Source organism: Bombina bombina, chromosome 5 (genome assembly GCF_027579735.1).
Source record: "Bombina bombina isolate aBomBom1 chromosome 5, aBomBom1.pri, whole genome shotgun sequence".
Taxonomy (NCBI): domain Eukaryota; kingdom Metazoa; phylum Chordata; class Amphibia; order Anura; family Bombinatoridae; genus Bombina; species Bombina bombina.
The window spans coordinates 629,501,705-629,529,526 of NC_069503.1; the positions used below are offsets into that span (position 1 = coordinate 629,501,705).

General features: G+C 40.1%; 2 protein-coding genes across 2 annotated transcripts in view; one reads left to right on the forward strand and one right to left on the reverse strand.

Annotated features, from left to right (window-relative positions):
* Window positions 1–27,822, reverse strand: part of LOC128660657 (ropporin-1-like protein) — a 230,393-nt gene that overhangs the window by 51,694 nt on the left and 150,877 nt on the right. The gene's annotated exons all lie outside the window — the stretch shown is intronic.
* The window catches only part of BAG1 (BAG cochaperone 1), a 131,980-nt gene that overhangs the window by 9,248 nt on the left and 94,910 nt on the right, over window positions 1–27,822 (forward strand). The window contains exon 4 of the mRNA XM_053714592.1: window positions 12,563–12,676. Coding sequence (XP_053570567.1) covers window positions 12,563–12,676 — 114 coding nt within the window. The remainder of the gene's footprint in view (window positions 1–12,562; window positions 12,677–27,822) is intronic.

The window sequence follows — 27,822 nt, forward strand, 5'->3', positions numbered from 1 at the left end:
GTGCAGCTCCTCAGCCCACCTAGGTATGCTTTTCAACAAAGGATACCAATTGAACAAAACAAATTAGATAACTTTGGAAAGTTGTTTAAAATTGCATACTCTATCTGAATCATAAAATTAAAAAAAAATGGGTTTCATGTCCCTATACATAATAAAACATTTTGGGCTAGATTGCAAGTGGCGAACTAACTGCTGGGCATGTGCGATAAGGGATTTTGGTGGCTCTTTGCGCACATCGGAAGCTACGAGTGTATTACAAGTTGAATGTAAACATGTTCCCTTGAGCGCAGTTGAATTTAACGCGTGTCAGGATAGCACAAAATCAGAGCTCTGGTTAACTGTTACTGTCAACAAAGAAGATGCACCAAACACATCACAAATACATTTTAAAAGTACAGTTACACTTGTGTGTGTGTGTATATATGTATTTACAGATATATATATATACATATACATACATGCAAAACACAGGAATGGACCGCACTCTCAGACTGGACTGGGTACACATCCTAAGCCACAGCAAACCACACAGCCCTGAACACTGACAGACAGCTGTAAAATTCCCAGCAACCCAAGCAGTTAACCCCAGAGCATCCTGGGTGACAGGCCCGCAGGGAAGCATTACAAACATTATCAACACAGAAAACCTGGCACTCGCCAGCAGATTCACAGTAATGTTTAAAAGCAAAACTGGGGGAATTCAGTTACATTTGGCGCCAGTTGGATTGTTTGAAGTATGCATTGTGTGGGTGCTGGTTTAGGGTCCCAGGAAGGGGGAGACCTTGTCGTGGTCCTGGGCTTCATCCTTTGGTGCCAAATGTAACCGACTTCCCCCAGTTTTGCTTTTAAACATTGCTGTGAATCTGCTGGCGAGTGCCAGGTTTTCTGTGTGTGTATGTGTGTGTGTGTGTGTGTGTGTGTATGTATGTATATACCCTACGAAAAGCGCAAGGCCACGCCCACCGTCTTTACGTCATCCGCTCCAGCTCTCGCAGGTTTCCGGCTTTATACTTGTGAGACAGCTGATGCGGACACAGTGTGGTGATATTTACATTTGATATCTTGAACTGTGCAACTCAGTTGTACTTTATGTGTGGGGACTACCTAAAGGACCAAAGCCATATCAAGGAATCCGTGAGTAGTGTCATTTGACACGAGTGAGAACACACATCATACACTGGATATCCAGATACAGTTAACTTTTTGTACTCTGCAGTTAAAACGCTTTGAGGGACCTTTGCTGTTCCCCAGTGCTGTCATCATACCTCATATTGTTTGAGGTTTTATTCTGAGGTTGCATTTGTGAAATGTAATAAATATAATATTTTAATCAACATATTACACTTAGAGGGGTTGCGCCCTGTTTTCTTCTTTTTTATTTATATATATATATATATATATATATATATATATATATATATATATATATATATATATATATATATATATATATATGTATATGTGTATATATATGTATATGTATATGTGTATATATATATATATATATATATATATATATATATATATATATATGTATATATATATATATATATGTATGTATATATATATGTATATGTATATGTGTTGCTTTTAGACTTGATAAAGGAAGGAACTCTTCCGAAAGCTTGTCAACTTATAAATGTATAGTTAGTCCAATAAAAAAAGTATCATTGCTCAATGCAATATTCTTGTTATTTTGATATATATATATTAGGTACACCTTGCTAGTACCGGGTTGGACGCCCTTTTGTTTTCAGAACTGCCTTAATTCTTCATTGCATAGATTCAACAAGGTGTTGGAAAAATTCCTCAGAGATTTTGGTCCATATTGACATGATGGCATCATGCAGTTGCTGCAGATTTGTCGGCTGCACATCCATGATGTGAATCTGTCACGCCCCTTCCTGCGCTGCCCTGGCTGTTGCCAAGGACGCGGTGGTTGCTTCTCTGGCTGTTGCCAGAGATGCGGCGGTTCCTGTGAGGGTGCGGTGATGACGTCATTGTGGCACATCTCTTCCTCTGAAGCCGGATCCTTTGAGCTGCTTGGCGCGAGTCGGCACCTATGTAAGTACTCTTTGTGTGTTCCTGGGTGCTGTGTTACTGTATGCTGGATTGCTATTCTGTTTTTTAACTCTGCCTGTCTGACCACTCTGCTTGCTTAACCCCTGAACTGCTGGATTGCCATACTGATATTGAACTCTGCTTGCTTAACCCCTGAACTGCTGGATTGCCATACTGATATTGAACTCTGCCTGTCTGACCACTCTGCTTGCTTAACCCCTGAACTACTGGATTGCCATATTGTTGCCAAACTCGGCCTGTCTGACCATTCTATTGGTTTACCCCTGAACTATTACACTGCTGGATTTCCTTTGATGCTACCAGCCTGTTCCTGCTCTTTCTATTGGTTCACTCCTGAACTGCCTTCCTGTTGCCGGACTCAGCATGTCTTGACCATTCTCTGTCTTTTTTTCTTATTGCCCTGAAGGACTACCCTGTCTACCGTGAGTACTGCTTACCTCATTTCACTAATTTACTCTGCTCTGGGATATTTCCTATCATTCCACTTGATGTCGGGATAAGAAGACTACTGGCCAAGTTTGGTCTGATAGATATCCCACAAGCATTACAGTATAATTGGGCCATGGACCCAAATGAGGTAGCAAGAGCAGTCACTCTTCAGGGACAGATGCTGGGAACCCATACCATACACTTGCAGAGTGTGGATTCTAAACTAGAGGCTATAACGCTATGCTCTCCTCACTGGTTGCAGAGAAGAATGCTGCTCCTGTTGTTACACAGCTGGTCCTGGCTGCTAGTGCTGCAGTTTCTTCCCCTGCTTCTGGAAGTATACCCCGGATACCATTACCTGACTAGTATGATGGTACTACCGACTGTAGGGGTTTTCTCAACCAGCGCAGGCTGCACTTTCACAATGATCCTCACACCTTCCAGTCTCATCAGTTAAAGGTCACTTATAATTTCTTTATTGAAAGACAAGGCCCTAGCCTGGGTCTCTTCCCTTTTGGAACAGAGGGCTCAACTCCTGAATGATGCTGATGCCTTTATTTCTGCTTTATCTTCTGTGTTTGGGACCTCCGGCCGTGCTTCTGCTGCAGAGTACTCTCTCTTGGATCTCCGCCAGAGCAATAGATCTGGAAATAATAGATCTGTGGCACAATACACCATTGAGTTTCGCACTTTGGCACTTGAGACCAGTTGGTATGGCAGTGCTCTCAAGGTGGCCTTTAGGTGAGGTTTGCATGAGCGCATCAAAGACGAGCTTACTTATCGTGATGTTCCTTCTTCCCTGGATGAATTCATAACACTTTGAATCAGTCTCTAGATTCTCGCTTTCAGGAGAGACAAGCTGAGAGAGACAGAACTCATAGAACCCTTTCCTCTCGTCCTCCTACTCGTCCAATCTCTAGACTATCCTCTTCCCCTTCAGCACCTCCAGTTACATCTGTAGAGGAACCCATGGATCTACTCCTCCCTCAAGCCCACGTAATCTGAAAGAGAGAGGAGATTGAGACTGTGTGTTTCTACTGTGGTTCTAACTCACCCCAACTAAAGAACTGTGATATTTTGCCGGGAAAATGCCAATGCTTAGAGGATAAAACTGGGGTACCTCTAAGCGTGGTCTCTACTTAATCCCCTCACTCCTCTCGGATCCTGGTACCTGTTACCCTTACCTTCCTTCAGAATTCTGCCCACACTCAAGCCTTCATTGATTCAGGGGCAGCTGGAAATTTTCTTGATCATGTTTTATGATTCAGGCAGGGTTGCATCTTCTGCAGAAAAAACAATGTCTCAAAATAACTACTCTGGCTGGCACTCCCCTTGGATCAGGGTTAATCCATTTCGAATCAGCACCCCTAACCCTGACTGTGGGAGTCCTTCATACCGAACAGTTGCAGTTCAATGTCATTCATTCCCCAGCACAGCCTGTCAATCCTTGGTGTTCCTTGGCTTCGTATACACAACCCGCAATTCGACTGGATTGAATGATAGTTGGCCTCCTGGGGTACATCCTGCTTTCACTCCTACCTGGCTAAGGTTACTCCTCTGCACCACATCCCCATAGCCAGTCTACTGACCCCTTCAAGTCTTCCCTCAGTATACACAGATTTTACAGATGTGTTTGAAAAGAAAGCAGCTGATGTGCTGCCACCCCACCCTCCTTACGATTGCAAAATTGACCTCTTTCCTGGAGGACCTATCGTCTCTCCAAAGCTGAAACCAAGGCCATGAAGGATTATATACAAGAGAACCTAGCTAAAGGTTTTATTCGCTCTTCCTCTTCTCCTGCCGGGGCTGGCTTCTTTTTCGTCAGTAAGAAGGATGGTGGATTTAGACCCTGTATCGACTACAGAGCCCTAAACAACATTACTATCAAGAATCTCTATCCTATTCCTTTAATCACTGAACTTTTTGATTCGCTCCAAAATGCTCGCTACTTAATTAAGTTGGATCTACGTGGGGCGTACAATTTCTTATTTGTATCTTCCCAGGGCATGAATGGAAGACTGCCTTCAACACGAGATCAGGGAATTACGAATACCTCATAATGCCTTTTAAGCTGTGTAATGCCCCTGCAGTCTTTCAAGCATTTGTCAACGATGTCTTCCGTGACCTCCTCAATCGCACTATCATCGTATATCTGGATGACATCCTTATTTTCTCCTCCACCCTTGAGGAGCATCATGAACATGTGAAACAGGTACTTTTTCGCCTCAGAGACAATTCTCTGGTAGCCAAACTGGAGAAATGTGAGTTTGATCAAGTTTAGATCCAGTTCCTTGGCTATGTCATCTCGAAGGAAGGTTTTGCCATGGATCCTTCTAAGCTCACTGCAGTTCTGGAATGGCCTCAACCCACCGCATTAAAAGAACTACAGAGATTCTTGGGGTTCTTTAATTATTACCGCAAGTTTATAAAGAACTTTTCCCAAATAGTTGCTCCACTCACTGAGTTGACTAAATGGAACAGAGACTGCATAAATTGGCCTCCTGAAGCCGTGGATGTCTTCTCTCATCTGAAAAAAAGCCTTTTGTTCTGCTCCTCTGCTCCGCCATCCTGATTCTCACCTGCAGTTCACTTTAGAAGTTGACGCCTCTGAGATAGGAGCTGGAGCAGTCTTAACCCAAAGGGATCCTTTAACCTCCTAATTGCACCCTGTAGCCTTTTTCTCCAAACGCTTTACTCCTACTGAGAGGAATTACGATGTGGGTAATCGTGAACGCTTAGCCATTAAGATGGCCCTGACTGAATGGCATCATTGGGTAGAGGGTACCGCCAATCCCATTCAGATTCTTACTGACCACAAGAATCTGACGAACCTAGAGACTGCTCATCGACTCAATCCTTGACAGGCCAAGTGGGCCTTATTCTTTTCCCGTTTTAACTTTGTGGTCTCTTATCTTCCTGGGACCAAAAATAAAAGGGCTGATGCCCTTTCCCGTCATTTTCCTCAGTCTGACTCTTCTGAAGTGCCTATTGAACACATCATACCCCCTTCCTGTGTGGTTGCTCAACTTAACACCTCTCTACTTCAAAGACTGCAACGTGCCCAGTCTAGAAAGCCTCCTGAAGCCCCCACGGCTCCTGATATCTTCTTTGTACCTCCTGAACCTATGCACCCCTGTGCTACCCTGGGCTCATGATAGCAAACTATCAGGACATCCTGGTTTAACAAGAACTTTTAAGCTTCTTTCCCAACATGTATGGTGGCCTACCATGAAGTCTGACACCTAGGATTATGTAAAAGCCTGCATGACTTGTGCTGCCAATAAGACTCCCCGATCCTTGCCTCCTGACTTGCTCCAACCGTTGTCCATTCCCAAACAACCTTGGACACACATAACAATGGATTTCATTGTAGACCTCCCTCCTTCTGATAATCATACAGCCATCTGGGTTGTGGTGGATCGATTCTCCACACTTGCTCATTTTATACCCTTTAAGAAACTACCATCTTCCCAAGAATTATCTCTCTTTCTGTTAAATGTGGTACGACTTCATGGCATTCTCGTGAATATTATTTCCGACAGAGGTCTTCAATTCATCTCTACCTTTTGGAAAGCCTTTTGCAAATTGATTGGAACCACTATTTCCTTGTCTTCTGGCTACCATCCCCCAGACTAATGTGCTGACTGAGAGAGTGAATAAAGATCTCAAAACCTATTTCAGAGCTTTTGTTAATTCTCTTCATTCCAATTGGTCTGAATTGTTGCCCCTAGCTGAGCTGGCAAAGAACACTTATTGGCACTCTTCTCTACGATGTTCTCCATTTCAAGCCGCAGCAGGCTACCAACCTCGTGTCTTTCCGCTCAGTCCACAGGGGTTCCTGCTGCAGACCAACACGTTACTAGCCTCACTACTCATTGGCAACGTATTCGCTCTCAGTTACAAGAGGTTTGCTGATCAGCATAGTGCTTCTGTTCGTGCCTTTTCAGTAGGTGAACGTGCTTGGGTTTCTACTTGACATATTCGTCTACATCAACCCAGTCACCAATTAGGGCCTAGGTTTATCGGCCCTTACAAAGTCCTTAAAAGACTGTCTCCTTTTGCCTACAAAGTGGCCTTGCTCAGAACCCTGCGCATACACCCAGTCTTCCACAGCTCACTACTCAAGCCCTACATCAAGAACAGATACACTCAGCTCCAACCTCCTCCTCCGCTCTTGATTCATGGTGACCCTGAGTATGAGGTTGCTAAGATCCTGGACTCCAGATAGGAGGCGCAGGCAACTACAGTACCTTGTGCATTGAAAGGGTTACTCTGTGGCAGATCGTTCCTGCTGGTGATTTGCAGGCTCCATCTTTGGTCTCCAGATTCCGTGCTGCTTATCTTTGAAGCTGACTCTGGTTCCTGGACGGAACCCTTGAGGGGGGGGGGGGGGCTATGTCACGCCACTTCCTGCGGCAGGGATACGGCGGTTGCTGTGAGCGTGCAGCGATGACGTCATAGCCGCACGTCTCTTCATCTGAAGCCAGATCCTTTGAGCTGCTTGGTGCGAATCGCCGCCTATGTAAGCATCTGCAGTACTTGCATACACTGCCCAAGTATAGGTGTTGCTTTGTGTGCTCCTTGGTGCTGTGTTACTGTATGCTGGATTGCTATTCTGTTATTGAACTCTGCCTGTCTGACGACTCTGCTTGCTTAACCCCTAAATTGCTGGATTGCTAAACTGTTATTGAACTCTGCCTCTCTGACCACTCTGCTTGCTTAACTACTGGATTGCCGTATTGTTGCCGAACTCTGCCTGTCTGACCATTCTATTGGTTTACCCCTGAACTGTTACACTGCTGGATTTCCTTTGATGCTGATACCCGCCTGTTCCTGCTCTTTCTATTGGTTCACCCCTGAACTGCTTTATTGCTGGATTGCCTTCCTGTTGCCGGACTCAGCCTGTCTTGACCATTCTCTTTCTTCTTATTGCCCTAAAGGACTACCGTGAGTACTGCTTACCTCATTTCACTAACTTACTCTACTCTGGGATATTTCCTATCATTCCACTTGACGCCGGGATAAGAAGACTACTGGCCAAGTTTAGTCTGATAGAGAGATATCCCACGAGCATTACAGAATCTCCTGTTCCACCACATCCCAAAGGTGCTCTATTGGATTGAGATCTGGTGACTGTGGAGGCCATTGGAGTACAGTGAACTCATTGTCATGTTCAAGAAACCAGTTTGAGATGATTTGAGCTTTGTGACATGGTGCATTATCCTGCTGGAAGTAGCCATCAGAAGATGGGTACACTGTAGTCATAAAGGGATGGGACATGGTCAGCAACAATACTCCGGTAGGCCGTGGCGTTTAAACAATTCTCAATTGGTACTTAGGGGCCCAAAGTGTGCCAAGAAAATATCCCCCACACCATTACACCACCTGAACCGTTGATACAAGGCAGGATGGATGCATGCTTTCATGTTGTTTACACCAAATTCTGACCCTACCATCTGAATGTCGCAGCTGAAATTGAGACTCATTAGACCAGGCAACATTTTTCCAATCTTCTGTTGTCCAATTTTGGTGAGCCTGTGCGAATTGTAGCCTCAGTTTCCTGTTCTTAGCCGACAGGAGTGGCACCCAGTGTGGTCTTCTGCTGCTGTTGTACGTTCAGAGATGGTATTCTGCATACCTTGGTTGTAACGAGTGGTTATTTGAGTTACTGTTGCCTTTCTATCATCTCGAACAAGTCTGCCCATTCTCCTCTGACATCAACAAGGCATTGTCGTCCACACAACAAACACTCACTGGATATTTTCTCTTTTTCCGACCATTCTCTATAAACCCTAGAGATGGTTGTGCATGAAAATCCGAGTAGATCAGCAGTTTTTGAAATACTCAGACCAGCCCGTCTGGCACCAAGAACCGCCCAACACCTTTCTTCCGTATTCTGATGCTCGGTTTTGTACTTCAGCAAGTCGTCATCACCACTTCTAGATGCCTAAATGCATTGAGTTGCTGCCATGTGATTGGCTGATTTTATGCAATATTCATATTTATGTTCTTCACATAGGGGAATATGTGCTAAGTATTTATAAATAGCTATATGTGTGTGTATATGTATGTATGTATGTATGTGTATATATATATATATATATATATATATATATATATATACACACACATAAAACACACACACACACAATATAAAAAGTCTACACACCCCTGTTAAAATGTCAGGTTTCTGTGATGTAAAAAAAAATAGACAAAGATAAATCATTTCAGAACTTTATCCACCTTTATTGTGACCTATAAACTACACAACTCAATTGAAAAACAAACTGAAATCTTTAAAGTGAAGGGAAGTAAACAAAAAAAACTAAAATAATGTGGTTGCATAAGTGTTATAACTGGGGATGTAGCTGTGTTCAGAATTAAGCAATCGCATTCAAAACCATGTTAAAGAAGAGTCATCACACGCTTGCCATAATTTAATGTGTCTCTGATTAACCCTGAATAAAGTTCAGCTGCTCTAGTAGGTCTTTCCTGATATTTTCTTAGTCGCGTCCTACACAAAAGCCATGGTCCGCAGAGAGCTTCCAAAGCATCAGAGGGATCTCATTGTTAAAAGGTATCAGTCAGGAGACGGGTACAAAAGAATTTCCAAGGCATTAGATATACCATGGAACACAGTGAAGACAGTCATCATCAAGTGGAGAACATATGGCACAGCAATAACATTACCAAGAACTGTATGTCCCTCCAAAATTGATGAAAAGACGAGAAGAAAACTGGTCAGGGAGGCTACCAAGAGGCCTACAGCAACATTAAAGGAGCTGCAGGAATATCTGGCAAGTACTGGCTGTGTGGTACATGTGACAACAATCTCCCGTATTCTTCATATGTTTGGGCTTTGAGGTAGACGGCAAGATGGAAGCCTTTTCTTACGAAGAAAAACATCCAAGCCCAGCTAAATTTAGCAAATACACATCTGAAGTCTCCCAAAAGCATGTGAGAAAAGGTGTTATGGTCTGATGAAACCAAGGTTGAACTTTTTGGCAATAATTCCAAAAGATATGTTTGGCGCAAAAACAACACTGCATATCACCAAAAGAACACCATACCCACAGTGAAGCATCATGCTTTGGGTCTGTTTTTCTTCAGCTGGAACTGGGGCCTTATTCAAGGTAGAGGGAATTATGAACAGTTCCAAATACCAGTCAATATTGGCACAAAACATTCAGGCTTCTGCTAGAAAGCTGAACATGAAGAGGAACTTCATCTTTCAGCATGACAACGACCCAAAGCATACATTCAAATCAACAAAGGAATGGCTTCACCAGAAGAAGATTAAAGTTTTGGAATGGCCCAGCCCAGACCTGAATCCAATCGAAAATCTGTGGGGTGATCTGAAGAGGGCTGTGCACAGGAGATGCCCTTCCAATCTGACAGATTTGCAGTGTTTTTGCAAAGAAGAGTGGGCAAATCTTGCCAAGTCAAGATGTGCCATTCTGATAGACTCATACCCAAAAAGACTGAGTGCTGTAATAAAATCAAAAGGTGCTCCAACAAAGTATTAGTTACACTTATGCAACTTTATTATTTTATTTTTACTTCCCTTCACCTAAAAGATTTCAGTTTGTTTTTCAATTGAGTTGTACAGTTTATATATATATATATATATATATATATATATATATATATATATATATATATATATATCTATATATATATATATCCTAGCTAATCTGCAGATTAACTGATTTGCTCAGTTAAAGTGCAGAATCTGCACTTTACCTAGGTAATGTGCACATTAACTGCTTCCGTGTAGTTAAAGTTGGAAAAGTTTGTTTCTCTTATGTAAACTGTTTATTGAAAAAGAAGCCGAAGAATGTTCCGATTTCGGCCGAGGGCAGATACGCTCCAGAGTGCTCTGTTCTAATCGGAGCCTCGAGCGCCGCAACTGCCTCTGGGAAACTTACCATGGGTCGCAGCCCGCTCGTCTTGAAATTCTCTGTCTGGGAAATTATCTATCAAATCTATAATAGATAGATTCGATAGATAATTTCCCAGACAGAGAATTTCAAGACGAGCGGGCTGCGACCCATGGTAAGGTTCCCAGAGGCAGTTGCGGCGCCCGAGGCTATGATTAGAACAGAGCACTCTGGAGCGTATCTGCCCTCGGCCGAAATCGGAACATTCTTCGGCTTCTTTTTCAATAAACCGTTTACATGAGAGAAACAAACTTTTCTAAAAAGCTAAAGTGCTTGAAAGTGTATTATTTGTTTTTCAACTGTATTATCACAGATACATTACAGCTAGAATGGCAGATATTTCACATTCTCAGTACGATGTTCTTACATTTATTTGTGCTCATTGCATAATTCCACAATGGGTTGCAGGGAAGTCGATTCTGTAACAATTCAGAATGCAGAATGGGAAATATACAATGCTTAGAAGTGTAGAGGCCAAGATGCTAATAAATGCAAAAACAGAATGAGAGCAGTTGTTATACCCTTGGGAAAACTACTATAAACTTGTTAAGAAGTTGAAGTGTGTCTGGGCAATGAATGATGCATAAAGTGCGCCGCACTGCCCTTTAAGATTTTGTTTTTACCTCCATTTTCAGAAGAAAGTACCCCAGGCTCTCTAAAAAAAAGTGATATGAACTGATTATCGTAGGAAAAACCATGGGACTCCCTTTAGTATGTATGTATGTATATATATATATATATATATATATATATATATATATGTATGTGTATGTATATATATGTATATGTGTATATATATATATATATATATATATATATATATATATATATATATATATATATATATATATACATATATATATATATATATTACCGCTAAAGTGCATTTTTTGCACTTTAACTAGTGCCTAGTAGGTAATGTGCAGATTACCTAGGTGATTTGAGAAATGAAACAATTTTTCTGCACTTTAACTGATCACCCTAGTTAATCTGCAGATTAGCTAGGTAATGTGCACATTAACTGATTTCTGCACTTTAACTGTAATATATATATATATATATGATAAGGAGACGCACTCGCCGGGTCTTAACAAATGATGTTTTTAATCCACCAGTGACGTTTCGGGGTAGTAAGCCCCGTCCTCAGACATTGGTCTGAGGACGGGGCTTACTACCCCGAAACGTCACTGGTGGATTAAACACATCATTTGTTAAGACCCGGCGAGTGCGTCTCCTTATCTTATGTACATGTTTACTTTGGATGCACCCCGGGCACCTACCGCTTACTAATTACTGTGAGTGCGGAGCTCTGGGACTGTTATATATATATATATATATATATATATATATATATATATATATATATAATGTGTGTGTGTGTATATATAAACTCTCAATAAATAGAACATATTCGTCTATGTGAAGAACATTGGAATGTGAAATATCCATAGCTCATGTCGGGTTAGCGCACTTGGTTAAAATTGATCGGGTTTACGTGTGAGTAAGTATGTACGTTTTTGGTGTTTTTTTCACATTGATCACACTCTGTTGAAATCTATGGGGGAATTCGTTAACGTGGTTGCGATATTCGAAGTTTAGCTTTTTATGTGCGTGAGGTTAGTGCTCGTTCAAAAACGTTTTACTTTCATCCTCTGATATGCACACTACCCGACGCGCGCAAAAAGCTTACTTCTAGCAGTTAACACGTAATGTAATGTAATCTAGCCCTTTATGGAGGATGACATTTGTCTGCTGCTGCTGATTAGGTCACTGACGTTTGCCGATCAGGACCAGCTGTTCTGCAGCTCCTGAGCTGTACTTTAACTATGCATTTACCCCTTTGTGTGGGTTAAAGACATATATTTGCAGCATTGCTAGTGCTAAAATGATATGCTCTAACAAATACCCGTTTTAAAATATTTCTTCAAATAATGCAGTGACAGAGAAAAATCTAGTTTTCTTTATAGTTTTCCAACTAGCCTGTTGATAACCTGTCTTATTTTACACATTGTAGAAGATTATTTTCATCATTCTGAAATATTACTTTGTATACAATAATTTTATATAATTTGTAATACAGTATCTTGTAAATGTTTCTTGCATTTTTATAGTGCTCTCCAGAAGAGGACGCTGAATTAAAAAAACTAAAAGATTTCGAGAAATCGGTGGAACAACTTGAAGGCAAACTTGAAGAAGTTAAAAAAGAACTCTCTGGAATCCAGAAGGTTAATTTTATATTTCTTCTTCCCCCCCCTTTTTGTTTTTTTATTTAATTGAATTTTTGCAAATTTATATAGACATGTCAAACATATCAACAAGAGGTGTACAATGTGTAATTGATACATGACATATTAATAGACATAGAAATTTCACTGATCTTTTCTGGGTTTTATTTTGCATGGGTTTATTGTTTACCCTTTCAACTTTGCCAGATAATCTTAACATATAAATATCATATTATAGTAAAAGTCTAGTTGTTTAGATAACATGTGGTATTTTACTACAGTCACTGAGTATCATGGTCCATCCCTCCATTCTTGTGTGTCTGGGATTGAGGGCTTCTTCCAGAGGCAGGGGATTATTTGCTTTGCCCCATTTGACATAATATATATGCCAACCTCAATCTAAGTTTACATTTGAGTGGGGGGCCTTGTGAAACAAAAAAATCAGGGGATCAAGTGGCAATTTATGTGCTAACACTAGTTTTACTTCAGTTCTATTTTTTTCCCCAATATTTCACAATGACTGGACATTCCCACCAGATATTTGTTAGTGTACCTAGACCTCTCGCCAGTATTTATTTTCCGTGTTAGGGTAGATGTTTAATAACCTTTGTGGAGTAAAGGACCATCTGTATAAAAGTTTGAGATTCATTTCAGTGAGATTAACTGAGGAAGGGAATCTGTCCATTCTTGAGGGGGAAATCTCTCAATTTAGTTCTTTCTCCCACGCTTTACAATAAGCTGGTAGTGTTCTAGAGTGGTGGTTTAGTAGGAGCTTATTTACCATGGATAGGCCCCTTCTTGTTAGAGAAAGGGAGTAACAAACAATTTCAAATAAGGTGAGGGGTCTTCTAAGTTTTGAGTTGTTTGGACTGAAATAGATATAGTGAGCAAGCTGATGGTATGTATACCAGTTAGAAGGGATATGGACTTCTATATTTTTGAGTTCATCTCTACTTAACAGTTTGTCCTCTTTCACAATTCTATAACATGGTACCATTGTGTATATATGTGTTTTACGGTTTGGACTATTGAATATTGTTTTATAAGGATCTCAGCATTGGCTTGTATGGGGGGTCAATGGAGAAGGGCTTGAGGAAATATTACCATTTCTTTCAACAACCGTGTGCTAGAATTGGAGCGTTTCTTTTATTATTTGAGGCAAAGTTTTAGGAAGTTGCCTTTTTGACCTATTGGTCCAGCATATGCCCTCAAAGCTAATACATCCAGCTATTTTGTTTTCTTTCCTAAGATATGGTGAGTCCACAACGTCTTCAATTACTGTTGGGAATATCACTCCTGGCCAGCAGGAGGAGGCAAAGAGCACCACAGCAAAGCTGTTAAGTGTCACTCCCCTACCCATAATCCCCAGTTATTCTCTTTGCCTCTGTTAAATGGAGACAGTTAGATGTGCAGGTAAGTGCTGGGTCTTCTGGGGCTGGGAGACAAGCACTGAAGGTGTTAAGTTTCAGACTCCCTGCAATCATATTTTGAGACTAGATTTCTGGGTACAGGGTCAATTTTTGGCAGGGAGCAGGCACATTGTGTATGTGAGGTAGAGATTGGGGTTAACTTTCTTTCTGGAAAGGGAAAGAGTTAACCCCATAGATGTTGGCTCATGGCTTATTTTATTTTATCTGTCACTTAGTTCACTTAGGAGAGTGAGTAAGGTGCTTTTGACTCTGTTATTGCATATTATTGCAATCTATTTTGCAGACTCTGGCATATTTTTTTTTTCAGTCAGGAAACGGCTTTCATATTTGTAACGGTTCTTTTCAGACTGGAAGCATGCGCTTTGCATTTGTGGCGCAGCTTCACAGGCTGATCACATGACCTCTCAGTTCCGCACCTTGCAGTTTTACGGAGCAGTTGGAGAAGTTAGTCGCTTCATCTACGGCTGCTATATTACATTGAGACCAGCTTAGATTTCTCTTGAGGGGGCAGGTAGGCACCTCAGTCACAGGCTGAGGTGTAGAGGTGTTGGTCAGTGAATCTGTATTTTAAATCCGGTATTGCCCAAAGTTTTTTTTAAATCTGCACGCAGTGAGGGTGCAACTTGACTATTACTATATTTAAACTGACAGTTCCTTAATAAAAAATAAAAAAATATTGTACTAGAATTTCCTTCATTATGGAACAGGATTCAGTCATTGTGGACAGGTGTCTCCTTTGTTTAGAAACTCAGGTTGCATTGCCCTTGCAATTTTGTTCCTCATGTATAGAGAGGACTTTAAAGCATAAATATAAGCTTTTTGTTGCTGAGCCAACTGTCTCTCAGGATGATGCTGCTCAGGCGTTGCCACGGTTTTATCCTCAAATGCCCCAAGCCTTAGTGGCATCACATACAGTGCCCTGCGGTTCCTCTCAGTCTCCTTAAGGAGCTTATTTGCCTGCAGAAATTGCTGCTCGGGAATCTTCTGCGGGATCTGCTGCTTTATCTGCTATTTCCATGTTACAGGGGAAGCGCAAGAGGAAAATTAGAGATTCAGATAGTAAGGTTTCTGCTCCTGCCTCTGCTACTCTGATTGCCCTCTCTCATAAGTCTGATGAGGAGGATACGTCGGTATCCTCTGAGGGTGAAATCTTAGATTCGGACAGTATAATCCCTTCATCTGATGCTGAAGTAGTATCCTTTAGATTTAAGCTTGAACACCTTTGTGTATTGTTAAAGGAGGTTTTAGCTATTTTGGACGACTCCGACCCTAAAAAATCAAGTAAACTTAATAACTTTGATGTCCCTTCCTCTGTGGAAGTGTTTCCTGATCCATACAGTGCTACGGAGATTATTGTGCAGGAATGGGAGAAACCAGGGATACTATTTTGCCTGTCTCCTGTTTTTAAAAAGATGTTTCCTGTCGCAGACTCCATTAAAGATGCATGGTGGACGGTGCCTAAGGTAGAAGGGGCCATTTCTATTCTGGATAAGAGAACTACTATTCCTATTGAGGATAGCTGCTCTTTTAAGGATCCAATGGACAAGAAGCTGGAGGTTTATTTGAAGAAGATGTATGTTCATCAGGGTCTCCAATGGCAACCTGCAGTTTATATTGCCACTGTATCTAGTGCAGCATCTTATTGGTATGATGTTTGTCTGATTCTCTTCAAGTAGAGACTCATTTGGAGGAGATACAGGATAGGATTAAGGCTCTCAAACTAGCCAACTCCTTTATTTCTGATGCTACCATGCAAGTTATTAAGCTGGGAGCCAAGATATCTGGCTTCATTGTGCTAGCTCGCAGGGCTTTGTGGCTAAAATCATGGTCAGCAGATGTTACGTCTAAATCCAAACTTTTAGCGCTTCCTTACAAGGGTAAGACCTTGTTTGGCCCGGGTTTGGCAGAAATTATTTCTGACATTACTGGTGGAAAAGGGTCTTTTCTACCACAAGACAAGAAGAATAGACCTAAAGGACGTCAAAGTCTTTCTCTCCTTCTTCCAAGCAGGAACAGCCCAAGCCTTCTTGGAAGCCCAATCAGTCTTGGAACAAAGGGAAGCAATCTAAGAAACTCTCAGCTGAGTCTAAGTCAGCATGAAGTGTTCGCCTCTGGTCCGGGAACGGATCAAGTGGGGGGCAGACTTTCTCTGTTCTATCAAGCCTGGGTCCGAGAGGTCCCAGATCCTTGGGCTGTGGACATAGTGTCTCAGGGTTACAAAATAGAATTCAAGACCTTTTTCCCCCCCAGGGGCAGGTTTCTTCTCTCAAGGTTATCTGCAGACCAGATAAAGAGAGGCATTCTTGAATTTAATATACAGTATATATTTTTTTATTGCTATAAGATAGATAATCAATACATCACTAGTATATTGCATTAGATTCACTGACACAAACTAACTGCCTTCTATTTATATATAGGAATTTATATAAGGGTTTTTATACCCTCACTGGGGATACATGAAGGCCAGTACCACAAGTATAGAGAGTTATAGACATTGTAGTGTCATACGTATGGATCATCATTTAATATAGTTTAACACACATAGACCTTATATATGCAGGAGCATTAATAGTTTGAGTATGAGTAGAATAGGTGGGACCTACAGTCGTAGATTTTCTAGTCGGGGCAACTAGATCATCTCATCTCATCTGGAAGACTGCATTATATGGGGGATGGCGCTGCAGTATATGCAATATTTTGTTATCCCTAATAATTAGTCCAAAGGGGTGACTATCATTAGGATCGTTTTAGATCACTAGAGTGTGTTATATGTATTTGATATAATAACCCTATATTGGGAAATAATCGTTGTAACCAACACGGAAATAGTTGATTGATATCTGATTATTTATACAAGCATGTAATGTAATTAAATTGCCAGTGTTTTTAATGTAGGAGATCATTGTATGTGTTATAGGGGATATTTGATCTTTTTAGATTTTTATACACCTTGTGCGAAGGTTTCTGTTTTAGAGATCTAACACTGGTAATACCTTTCTCCCTATGGGGGTGGGTTTGTTCTTTTTCCGTGCTGCTTATTGGAACACAGAATTTTTACCAGCCCATAGAATTCTCCCATCAGAAAAGGGCTGGGTAGAAAGTATTGAATCCGATTGGAGTCGATCACACCAATTGAGTAATTATGCGATGTTAGACAATTTGGATAACACGCATGGGAGACCTTCGCAAGCGTACTAAGGTTTCTAGGATGCTAAAAAAAGTATTTTAAGTCGTGGAAATTTTAATCATTTATGCACACCTGAGGAAACGGTCAGATCAGATCGTGAAACGTTGTGTTTTTAAGTTTAAAGTCTTTTGATATATTTGACTATTTCCACAAGCTTTTAGTTTAATGTACTACTATTTAAATCTGATTACCACACCTGCATAAAGAGAGTGTGGAGGCTCTATGTAGAGCTGGGAAAGTTGTATGTCCGCAACTTCACGTATTTCATAAGAATACCGACCCACAAGTTCACCCTGCTTACGGTGTTTGGCAGTCGATCTCAGTCATAAGCTGTCTGGAGGATACGAGGAAAGTTGTCTGGACGACTTTAAGAGTCCAGGAGGCCCTTGTAGCACTTCTCAATTGCTTTAAATCCTGTAAGTACATGATATTGTGTGCGCTGACTTGCATCTGAATCAATGATTGAGGAAGGAGCAGTCTGCCGCCTATTCGGGAACTCTGCAGAGTATTCCCTTGGAACCAATGTGACAGATCCACACTATTGTTAAGTGCATTTGAACTTTAAACACTATACGAACTTTGGTATATTTTTCACAGCACTATATGATATTTGTATTTTGATACATTGTCACTTATTATGTATTAAGGAATTTGCTATATGGTATCAGTTTGAGCACTACAGATGACACTGTAACACAAATAACAATTCCTCATGCTTGTCAGTTATCACTAGCTAATTAGTGCTTTAATAGCAGCACTTGACACTATATTGGTGTATTTTGCTCACAAACTGGAAACAGATCAGTACTGTGGCGTATCAGTTATCACTAGTTCACAAGATATATTAGCTTTTTAGCTGACGATTTTTATTTTCATGATCGTATATATCTTTGTACATTTAATCATATTGTATAGATATATTACTTATTAGTGTTCTAATAGTAGCACTTGACACTATATTTGTGTATTTTACTCTCTAACTGGAAACAGATTAGTACTTTGACGCATCCAATCACATTTGATATTCTTGAATTGCGTTCTGGGCCTTTCTTCCCTGGGGGTGATAGTTCCAGTTCCTGTAAGGGAACAGGGTTTGGCATTCTATTCAAATCTGTTTGTGGTTCCCAAAAAAGAGTGAACTTTTTTCATCCTATTCTAGACCTAAAGTGTCTAAACAAGTTTCTCAGGGTGCCATCCTTCAAGATGGAAACTATTCAGTCCATTTTTTCCTTTGGTACAAGAAGGTCAGTTCATGACGACCATAGACCTGAAGGATGCGTATCTTCATGTGCCCATCCACAGGGATCATTGCAGGTACCTGAGATTCGCCTTTCTGGACAAACCCTTTCAGTTTGTGGCTCTTCCGTTTGGCCTTGCCACAGCTCCCAGAATTTTCTCAAAGGTTCTGGGGGCTCTCTTGGCAGTGATCAGGGCCCGGGGAATTGTGATGGCTCCCTACCTGGACGACATATTGGTTCAGGCGCCATCTTTTCAACAACAAACTCTCATACAGAGATCTTGTTGTCTTTTCTACATTCCCACGGATGAAGAGTGAATCTAGAAAAGAGTTCCCTTGTTCCAGCTACAAGGGTGTTTTTCTTATGGACCATAATAGATTCCCTATCTATAAAAAATTTCTGACAGAGGTCAGAAAATCAAAAATCCTTTCCTGTTGCCTCTCCCTACAGTCTACTGTTCAGCCATCAGTGGCTCAGTGTATGGAGGTAATTGCTATGATGGTTGCTTCCATGGATATAATTCCCTTTGCTCGATTCCATTTGAGAGCTCTGCAGTTATGCATGCTTAGACAGTGGAACGGGGACCATTCGGATCTGTCTCAAAGGATAGATATAGATCAGTCGACAAGAGACTCTCTCCCGTGGTGGCTTTCTCAGGAACATCTGTCTCAGGGCACATGTTTCCGGAGAACTTCCTGGGTGATTGTAACCACAGACGCCAGCCTACTGGGCTGGGTAACTGTCTGGGACTCGTTAAAGGCACATATAGGGACTTTGGACTCGGGAGGAGTCTGCTCTCCCCAAAAATATCTTGGAGTTGAGAGCGATTTACAACGCTCTGATAGCTTGGCCTCAGTTGTCCTTAGCCCGGTTTATCAGGTTCCAGTCGGACAATATCACTTCAGTGGCTTACATCAAACACCAGGGAGGAACTTGGAGTTCCTTAGCCATGAAGGAGGTGGCTCGGATTATTCATGGGCGGAGGCTCACAATTGCGGTCTTTCTGCCATCCACATCCCAGGTGTGGTCAACTGGGAAGCGGACTTTCTGAGCAGACACACATTTCATCCCGGGGAGTGGGCACTCCATCCGGAGGTGTTCTCCAGGTTAACCCTCAAATGGGGGTTTCCGGAATTAGATCTGATGACTTCTCGGCAGAACATCAAGGTACGGTTCAAGGTCAAGAGATCCGCAGGCCTCACTGATCGATCCTCTGGCAGTTCCTTTGGATTTCAGGCTAGCATATCTGTTTTCTTCATTTGCTCTCCTTCCACGAGTCATTGCTCATATCAAACAGGAGAGAGCTTTGGTAATTCGAATAGCCCCTGCGTGGCCTCGCAGGATCTGGTATGCAGAATTAGTAAAGTTGTCATCTCTTCCACCTTGGCGGTTGCCTCTGAGGAACGACCTTCTAACTCAGGATCCATTACTCCATCCAAATCTTGTTTCTCTGAAGCTGACTGCTTGGAGATTGAAAGCTTAGTTCTGTCTAAGCGTGGTTTTTCTGAGTCGGTCATTGAGACCATGATTCAGGCTCGCAAGCCTGTTACCTAGGTATGGTGTAAATAATTTTATTGGTGCAAATCCAAGGGCTACTCTTGGAGTAGGGTCAGGATTCCTAGGATTTTGTCTTTTTTCCAGGAAGGTCTGGAGAAAGGATTGTCAGCCAGTTATCTAAAGGGTCAGATATCTGCATTATCTATTTTGTTGCATAAACGTCTGGCGGATTTGCCAGATGTTCAATCCTTTTGTCAGGCCCTGGTCAGAATCAGGCCTGTGTTTAAGTCTCTGTTGTTCCTCCTTGAAGCCTTAACCTTGTTCTTAAAGTTTTGCAGCAGGCTCCGTTTGAGCCTTTGCATTCCATAGATATTAAGTTGTTATCTTGGAAGGTTTTGTTTCTTATTGCTATTTCTTCTGCTCGAAGAGTCTCGGAACTCTCAGCTTTGCAGTGTGATTCACCTTATCTTATCTTTCATGCAGATAAGGCAGTTTTTCGTACTAAGTTGGGTTTTCTTCCTAAGGTGGTTTCTAATAGAAATATTAATCAGGAAATTGTTGTTTTTCATTCTTTATGTCCTAATCCTTCTTCTAATAAGGAACGTTTGTTGCACAACCTGGATGTTGTGCATGCTCTAAAATGCTACCTACAGGCGACTAAGGATTTTCGTCAGTCCTCTTCCCTGTTTGTGTGTTTCTCTGGAAAGCGTAAAGGTCAGAAAGCTACTGCTACTTCTCTTTCTCTCTGGTTGAGAAGTATTATTCCTTTGGCTTATGAGACTGCTGGTCAGCAGCCTCCTGAGAGAATAAAAGCTCATTCTACTAGGGCTGTCTCCTCTTCTTGGGCTTTCAAAAACAAAGCTTCTGTGCAACAGATTTGCAAGGCTGCAACTTGGTCCTTTAAATACTTTTTCCAAGTTTTACAAATTTGATACTTTTGCCTCGGCTGAGGCTTCCTTTTGGGGAAAAAAGTTTTTCAAGCGGTGGTGCCTTCTGTTTTGGTCTGCCTGTCTGGTTTTTTTTTCCCTCCCTAGTCATCTGTGTCCTCTAGCTTTTGGGTATTGAGTCCCAACAGTAATTGATGACGTTTTGGGCTCATAATATCTTAGGAAAGAAAACAAAATTTATGCTTACCTGATAATTTACGGATATGGTGAGTCCACAACCCCACCCTGTTTTTTAAAAGACAGTTATTTTTTACTAAACCTCAGGCACCTCTACACCTTTGTGTTATTCCTTTTTTCCATTTCCCTTTGGTCGAATGGCTGGGGATTATGGGTAGGGGAGTGACACTTGTGCTGTTTGCCTCCTCCTGCTGGCCAAGAGTGATATTCCCAACAGTAATTGATGACGTTATGGACTCACCATATCCGGAAAGAAAGACATTTATCAGGTAAGCATACATTTTTGTTTTTCTAGCCCTACCCATTCTTTGTTGATGGCATGTTTGTTCCAGTCTATCACTCTATTTAGAGAAGTTGCTTGTCTATAGTACATTAAATTGAGTAGGCTTAGTCCCCCTTCTTTCCTGTTCCTATACATAGTGTTTTTTTTTTAAGATCCTAGGCATTTTATTGTGCCAGATAAAAGCATTGACAATATTCTGTAATGGGTTAATGTATATATGAGGCAATTATATAGGTAGTGCTTGATATTTATAAAGTATGAGTGGCAGGATAGACATCTTAAAGGGACACTGTACCCAAACATTTTCTTTCATGATTCAGATTGAGCATGAATTTTTAAGCAACTTTCTAATTTACTCCTATTATCAAATTTTCTTTATTCTCTTGGTATCTTTATTTAAAATGCAATAATGTAAGTTAAGATGCCGGCCCATTTTTGGTGAACAACCTGGGTTGTCCTTGCTGATTGGTGGATAAATTCATCCACCAATAAAAAATTGCTGTCCAGAGTACTGAACCCAAAAAAAGCATAGATGCCTTCTTTTTCAAATAAAGATAGCAAGAGATCAAAGAAAAATTGATAATAGGAGTAAATTAGAAAGTTGCTTAAAATTGCATGCTCTTTCTGAATTACAAAACAAATTTTTTGGGTTCAGTGTCCCTTTAAGTTAATTTTATACTTCTATCTTAATATCATGCAATAAAACGGCTAAAGCTCTTAAAGGGACAGTCTACACACAATATTTTATTCTTTAAAAAGATAGATAACGCCTTTACTACCCATTCCCCAGCTTTGCACAACCAACATTGTTATATTAAAGGGACACTGAACCCAAAATTTTTCTTTCGCGATTCAGATAGAGCATGTAATTTTAAGCAACTTTCTAATGTACTCCTATTATCAATGTTTCTTCTTTCTCTTGCTATCTTTATATGAAAAAGAAGGCATCTAAGCTTTTTTCTTGGTTCAGAACTCTGGACAGCAGTTTTTGATTGGTGGATGAATTTATCCACCAATCAGCAAGGACAACCTAGGTTGTTCACCAAAAATGGGCCGGCATCTAAACTTACATTCTTGCATTTCAAATAAAGATTCTAAGAAAATAAAGAACATTTGATAATAGGAGTAAATTAGAAAGTTGCTTAAAATGTCATGCTCTATCTAAATCACAAAAGAAAAAATGTGGGTACAGTGTCCCTTTAATATACTTTATAACATTTACATTTCTGCCTGTTTCAAATGCTCTATTGACAGCCTCTTAATCACATGTTTTTGTATTTGCTTTTCACAACAGGAAACTGATAGTTCATGTGGGCCATATAGATAACAATGTGTTCACGCCCAGGAAGTTATTTAAGAGTTAGCACAACACAGTACTAAATGCAACTCAGTAGATTTTAAATAGTCACAGTTATGTGATCAGGGGGCTGTCGGAAGATGCTTAGATACAAGATAATCACAGAGGTAACAAGTATATTAATATAACTGTTGGTTATGCAAAAGTGGGAAATGGGTAATAAAGGGATTATCTATCTTTTTAAAACAATACAAAATATATTGTAGACTGTCCCACTTAACCCAAATTTTTTATTTCGTGATTCAGATTTTTAAGCAACTTTCTAATTTACTCCTATTATCACATTTTCTTTGGTCTCTTGCTATCTTTATTTGAAAACCCCTAGACAGTACTTGTTTATTGGTGGGTGAATTTATCCACCAATCGGCAAGAACAACCCAGGTTCTTCACCAAAAATGGGCCGGCATCTAAACATACATTCTTGCTTTTCAAATAAAGATACCAAGAGAATGAAGAAAATGTGAGTAAAAATAGGAGTAAATTAGAGCATGCAATTTTAAGCAGCTTTCTATCTGAATCACAAAAGAAAACATTTGGGTTCAGTGTCCCTTTAAGGCTTTTAAGATGAGCTTTAAAGAGACATAAAACACAAGGATAACAACACTTTTGGGTATTGTTGCAAAAATTGATGTACAGTTCCAGGGCAAATGCTTTACAACTAGATTAACACCCTTTTTCAGGAGCAAAATTCCATCTACCATTTATTTGAGGGATCTAATCAGGACTTGCTGAAGTAGACCAGGCTTGTGACTGTTATTATGTTAGCAAAACGTGCATTGTTTTGTTGTATTTTATCTAACCCCCATATTGAGGCCAATTAGGGACATATTGGTAGCAGGGTTAGGCTTGTGACATCTGCAGTGTGTACTGGAAAACTCAATTTACATAGTTAAATGACAAGAACAGGGGGCAAAATAAATAATGGCTGTATATTGCAAGGGCTTGTATTATGTATAATTAAACATTTTAATATCACTATCTCAATGTGTTTTATGTCCCTTTAAACTAATTCACCCGATTCCCAAAAACTCTCCAGGATGGAGTAAAATCATCTTGCAGAACTCGCAGAGGCAGACATCACTAAGAAAAGGGGTGCAACTATGAAAAGGGGAGCTGTAAACTGCCTTTCATAGAAAGTAATGAGGTTCCCTGTAATGCAGAATCTCACAGGGGAGAGTGGGGTTAACCGGAAAGCACCTGGCAGTGATATAAATTCTCATTTTGAAGCAAATGGAAATTGAATTGAAACATTTTCACTACAGTTTAACATATTTATTTATCTAATTGTATACAGTTAAATAAGTGTATTGTGACTTGAGAAAACTTAATTTGTGAAATAAATGAGAGCCGCAAGTATAAGATGCTTAAAGAATATAAAGGTCCCAGTATTCAAAACATTGACATTTTTCAAAAGAAAGGGGTGTGGCCTTGCCGGGCTAGCTGGACTTCTGGAACTCAGAGCCGGACTGGAATTGATCCCTGGTTTGGTGTATCTTAAAATGGGTGCAGATCGAGTAGAATGCAGATCATCAAGTCGCCCTTTTAGTATTTTGTCTGCAATTTGATGAGGCACCTAGGGATACCGCTTGTTTGGGGGTGCTACCTTCTAGGAGGAATGGGGGACACTTCAATTCTGGACCCCCATTCCTTTCACAAGGTTTTGCCAGCCCTCTGGCGTTTACCACATCTCCTTGACAAAATATGTATTGTCATGTTACAATGTAGATTATTTAAAGTATTGTAGCTATCTTAAAATGTATTTAATGGTTGCTTGTTATTATTTCAAACATAAATATATTTCAAAATATATGTTTATGTTTAAAATAATAGAAAACATCATTAAATACATTTTACTCTATAGATATATACAATACTTTAAAGAATATGCATTGTACATGACTGTGCATATCGTTTAAAAATTGACCCCTAAACTGCTATAACCTAAAATGACCTGTAGAAGCTAAGGCCCATCACATAAATTTTCAATATTTTTAAAATGTTGCATTGTTATGTAGAATGCATATTATTTAAATATGTGCATATAAATTAAAATGTAATTAATGTTGCTTGTGTTTATTATTTGTTATTAAAGACAGTATAATTTTAAATTATAGTTCTACATAATTGCATGCCTTTTATGTAAAAATATAATGTAATGCTACTAATTACTATTATTTATATATATATATATATATATATATATATATATATATATATATATATATATATATATAATGTGTGTGTTATCACTAACATAAATACATTTATTTAATTTTTATTTAAAACAATATACAATATACATGCATAACACTTTAAATATTGAATATCAATGCAAGGCCATACTATATTATATCAACAATGTTTAAAATAAAAGGCATGTATAATGCATATTAGTTTAAGTATTGGATATAAATTAAAATGTAGATATGCTTGCTTGATGTGTTTATTATTTTAAATATAAATATAGTTGTAAAATATATATTTATGTTATAAAAGACAATTGCATTATAATTATAGTATTACATAACTGCATGCCTGTTAAGTAATAATACAAATGTAATACTAATAACTTTTGTAACATAAATATACATTTAAAAAAATATATGATAAGAAACGAATAAATACATATTCATTAATATACAACAGCTAAAAGAATATGCTTGTTAAACATCAATACTCGCCTAATCAACCCCCATACAGGTATGTGGGGGTGGTTCAGTGATTAAGGCATACTAAATGCTAAACATCAATAATCACAAACCTCCAAACGCAAACTATAACTACGCTAACACCTAACCCCCCCTCTAAACTAAACTGTTTGCGTTGGGGGTGTTGCGGGTTAGGGTTAATAGTTTAGGGTACTTGCGGTGGTTATGTGGTGGTATATGGGTAAATAGGATAGATACTTGTGGTGGTTTAGATATTTATTAATGTAGTGTTAGTTTGCAATCCTGGGGTACTTCATTTTAGGGGAATTAGTGGTTAGGCACATGGCAGTTCTATTTCAAGGGATCGTTTACTATACATTGCTAATATGGGTGTCAATGCTGGGTGTTATCTATATCCAGCATCACCGACCAATGGCATGTATAATAAACACCTCTCAGCGATGCTGCTATGTCAAGAGCTTGGAATATTTCAACAGACTCGCTCAACATAGTGGCGTATCCCTTGGTATATATTTCGCTGCCTCGTCGCTCTTTCTAACATCGAGGCCAATAAGAGCTGTGAGAGAGTTTCAGAAACACCCTGGGAAACTCCCCCTTCCATCCCAAGGAACACTCCTGTCTAGACCACTCTATGAAACTGCTGGGCTCATTCATATGAAAATATTAGTGCAATGCAGTTTGATAAAGAAACATAGTATAAAGGTATTAAAACATAAAATGGCGCATAGCTTAAATGTAACAAAGCGTAAAAGACAAAATATAAAGCACAAAGTTTAGATGTAACAATAGTCTCATTTCATGGAATGCTATGTTGTACTCGCAGTGGTTCACATAATGGACGGTACTGCCTCCTTGGGGGTGGTGGGAATACTAAGAGGTGGAAGATGGGCACTGGGATTACCATAGGGGACTCTAGTAGGAAAGTATTTGAAGATGCTAGTGGGCCCATCCAAGTATAATTATGGTAATTTGTTGTGCTTTGTCCTAGATAAGCAAAGCAACATTCTCGGTTTGTATTTGAAGTTTTACTGCTTCTTTCCAAGACTTTGTCAAAGGCTTTTTCTTCTCTGATAGTTTAGGTTTATCAGCAACTTACACTTCCTCTCATTATTATAAATTGCAAAAATTGCAACTGTAAGCTTACATTCTTTGTTTTGCCTTTGCTGTACATTAGCATGCATTATTAACATTAACTGCACAGTTTAGAATCTCTGCTTAGTTGCAGGAAAACATAGCGAAGTCTGAGTAGCGTTTTATACAACCATCTAAGACTTCTGTCATCAGAAATAATCTGGTGGTGCACTATATAATACTTTGGTAAGTAGAATACACTTTCTTTAACCTCCTAAGGACCAGAGGGGATTGAATTTTTAATATTGCGGTCTCGCGAGAACATGCTATTTCTGGTGGCCAGCAGGAAGAAGGGAGGGTATAATAGCTTGATCACACCGTTCGTGGTGGGACCCGCGTTATTATACCCAAGAAAACCCTTAATGACCAGTGACTTACAGGGTATGTCGTGGTCGTTAAGGGGTTAAAGTTGATTTATTGGTTCAGTACCACAACTATTCACCAAGCAAAGAAATGAACTCTAACAGGCCCATTTATCAAAGGGCTTGCGGACCTGATCCCACAGTGCGGATTAGGTCCGCAAGACCTCGCTAAATGCGGAGAGCTGCTGGTGCAACGCCGCCCCCTGCTGACTCGCGGCCAATCGGCCGCCAGCAGGGAGCTGTCAATCAACCCGATCGTATTCGATCGGGTTGATGTCTGGCGATTCCTGTCCGCCTGTTCAGAGCAGGCGGACAGGGTTATGGAGCAGCGGTCTTTAGACCGCTGCTTCATAAGTTGTGTTTCTGGCGAGTCTGAAGACTCGCCAGAAACACGGCCCTTCAAGCTCCATACGGAGCTTGATAAATGGGCCTGCAGATCTCTGACTATGGTGATTTAAGACCTTTGCCAAGTGACATGAAGCCGGAGATTGGGAAACCGGTATCACTTCATCAAGCCCATCCTTCGGATTAACAGTTTTAGCACAGTGAAGTAATTACTAAATATGGTTTATAAGACTCTTGCACAGTGACGATCAACTTTAAAAAGCTGGTATCAGAAGATAAAGGTAAATAGGTTTTAATAAAAATAAAAAATATGGGCCAGATTACAAGTGGAGCGTTAACGTATTGTGCACTTGCAAACGGGCAAATTCGTCCATTTGCTGGCGCATGATAAATAACCAGCCTTTAGTGCTCAGAAAATTAACCAGAGATCAGATCTCTGGTTAAAGTGAAAGTAAATTCTAGCGTTTTACAAACGCTAGGATTTACTATTGAAAGAAATAAAAGGCACTTTCATTCATGA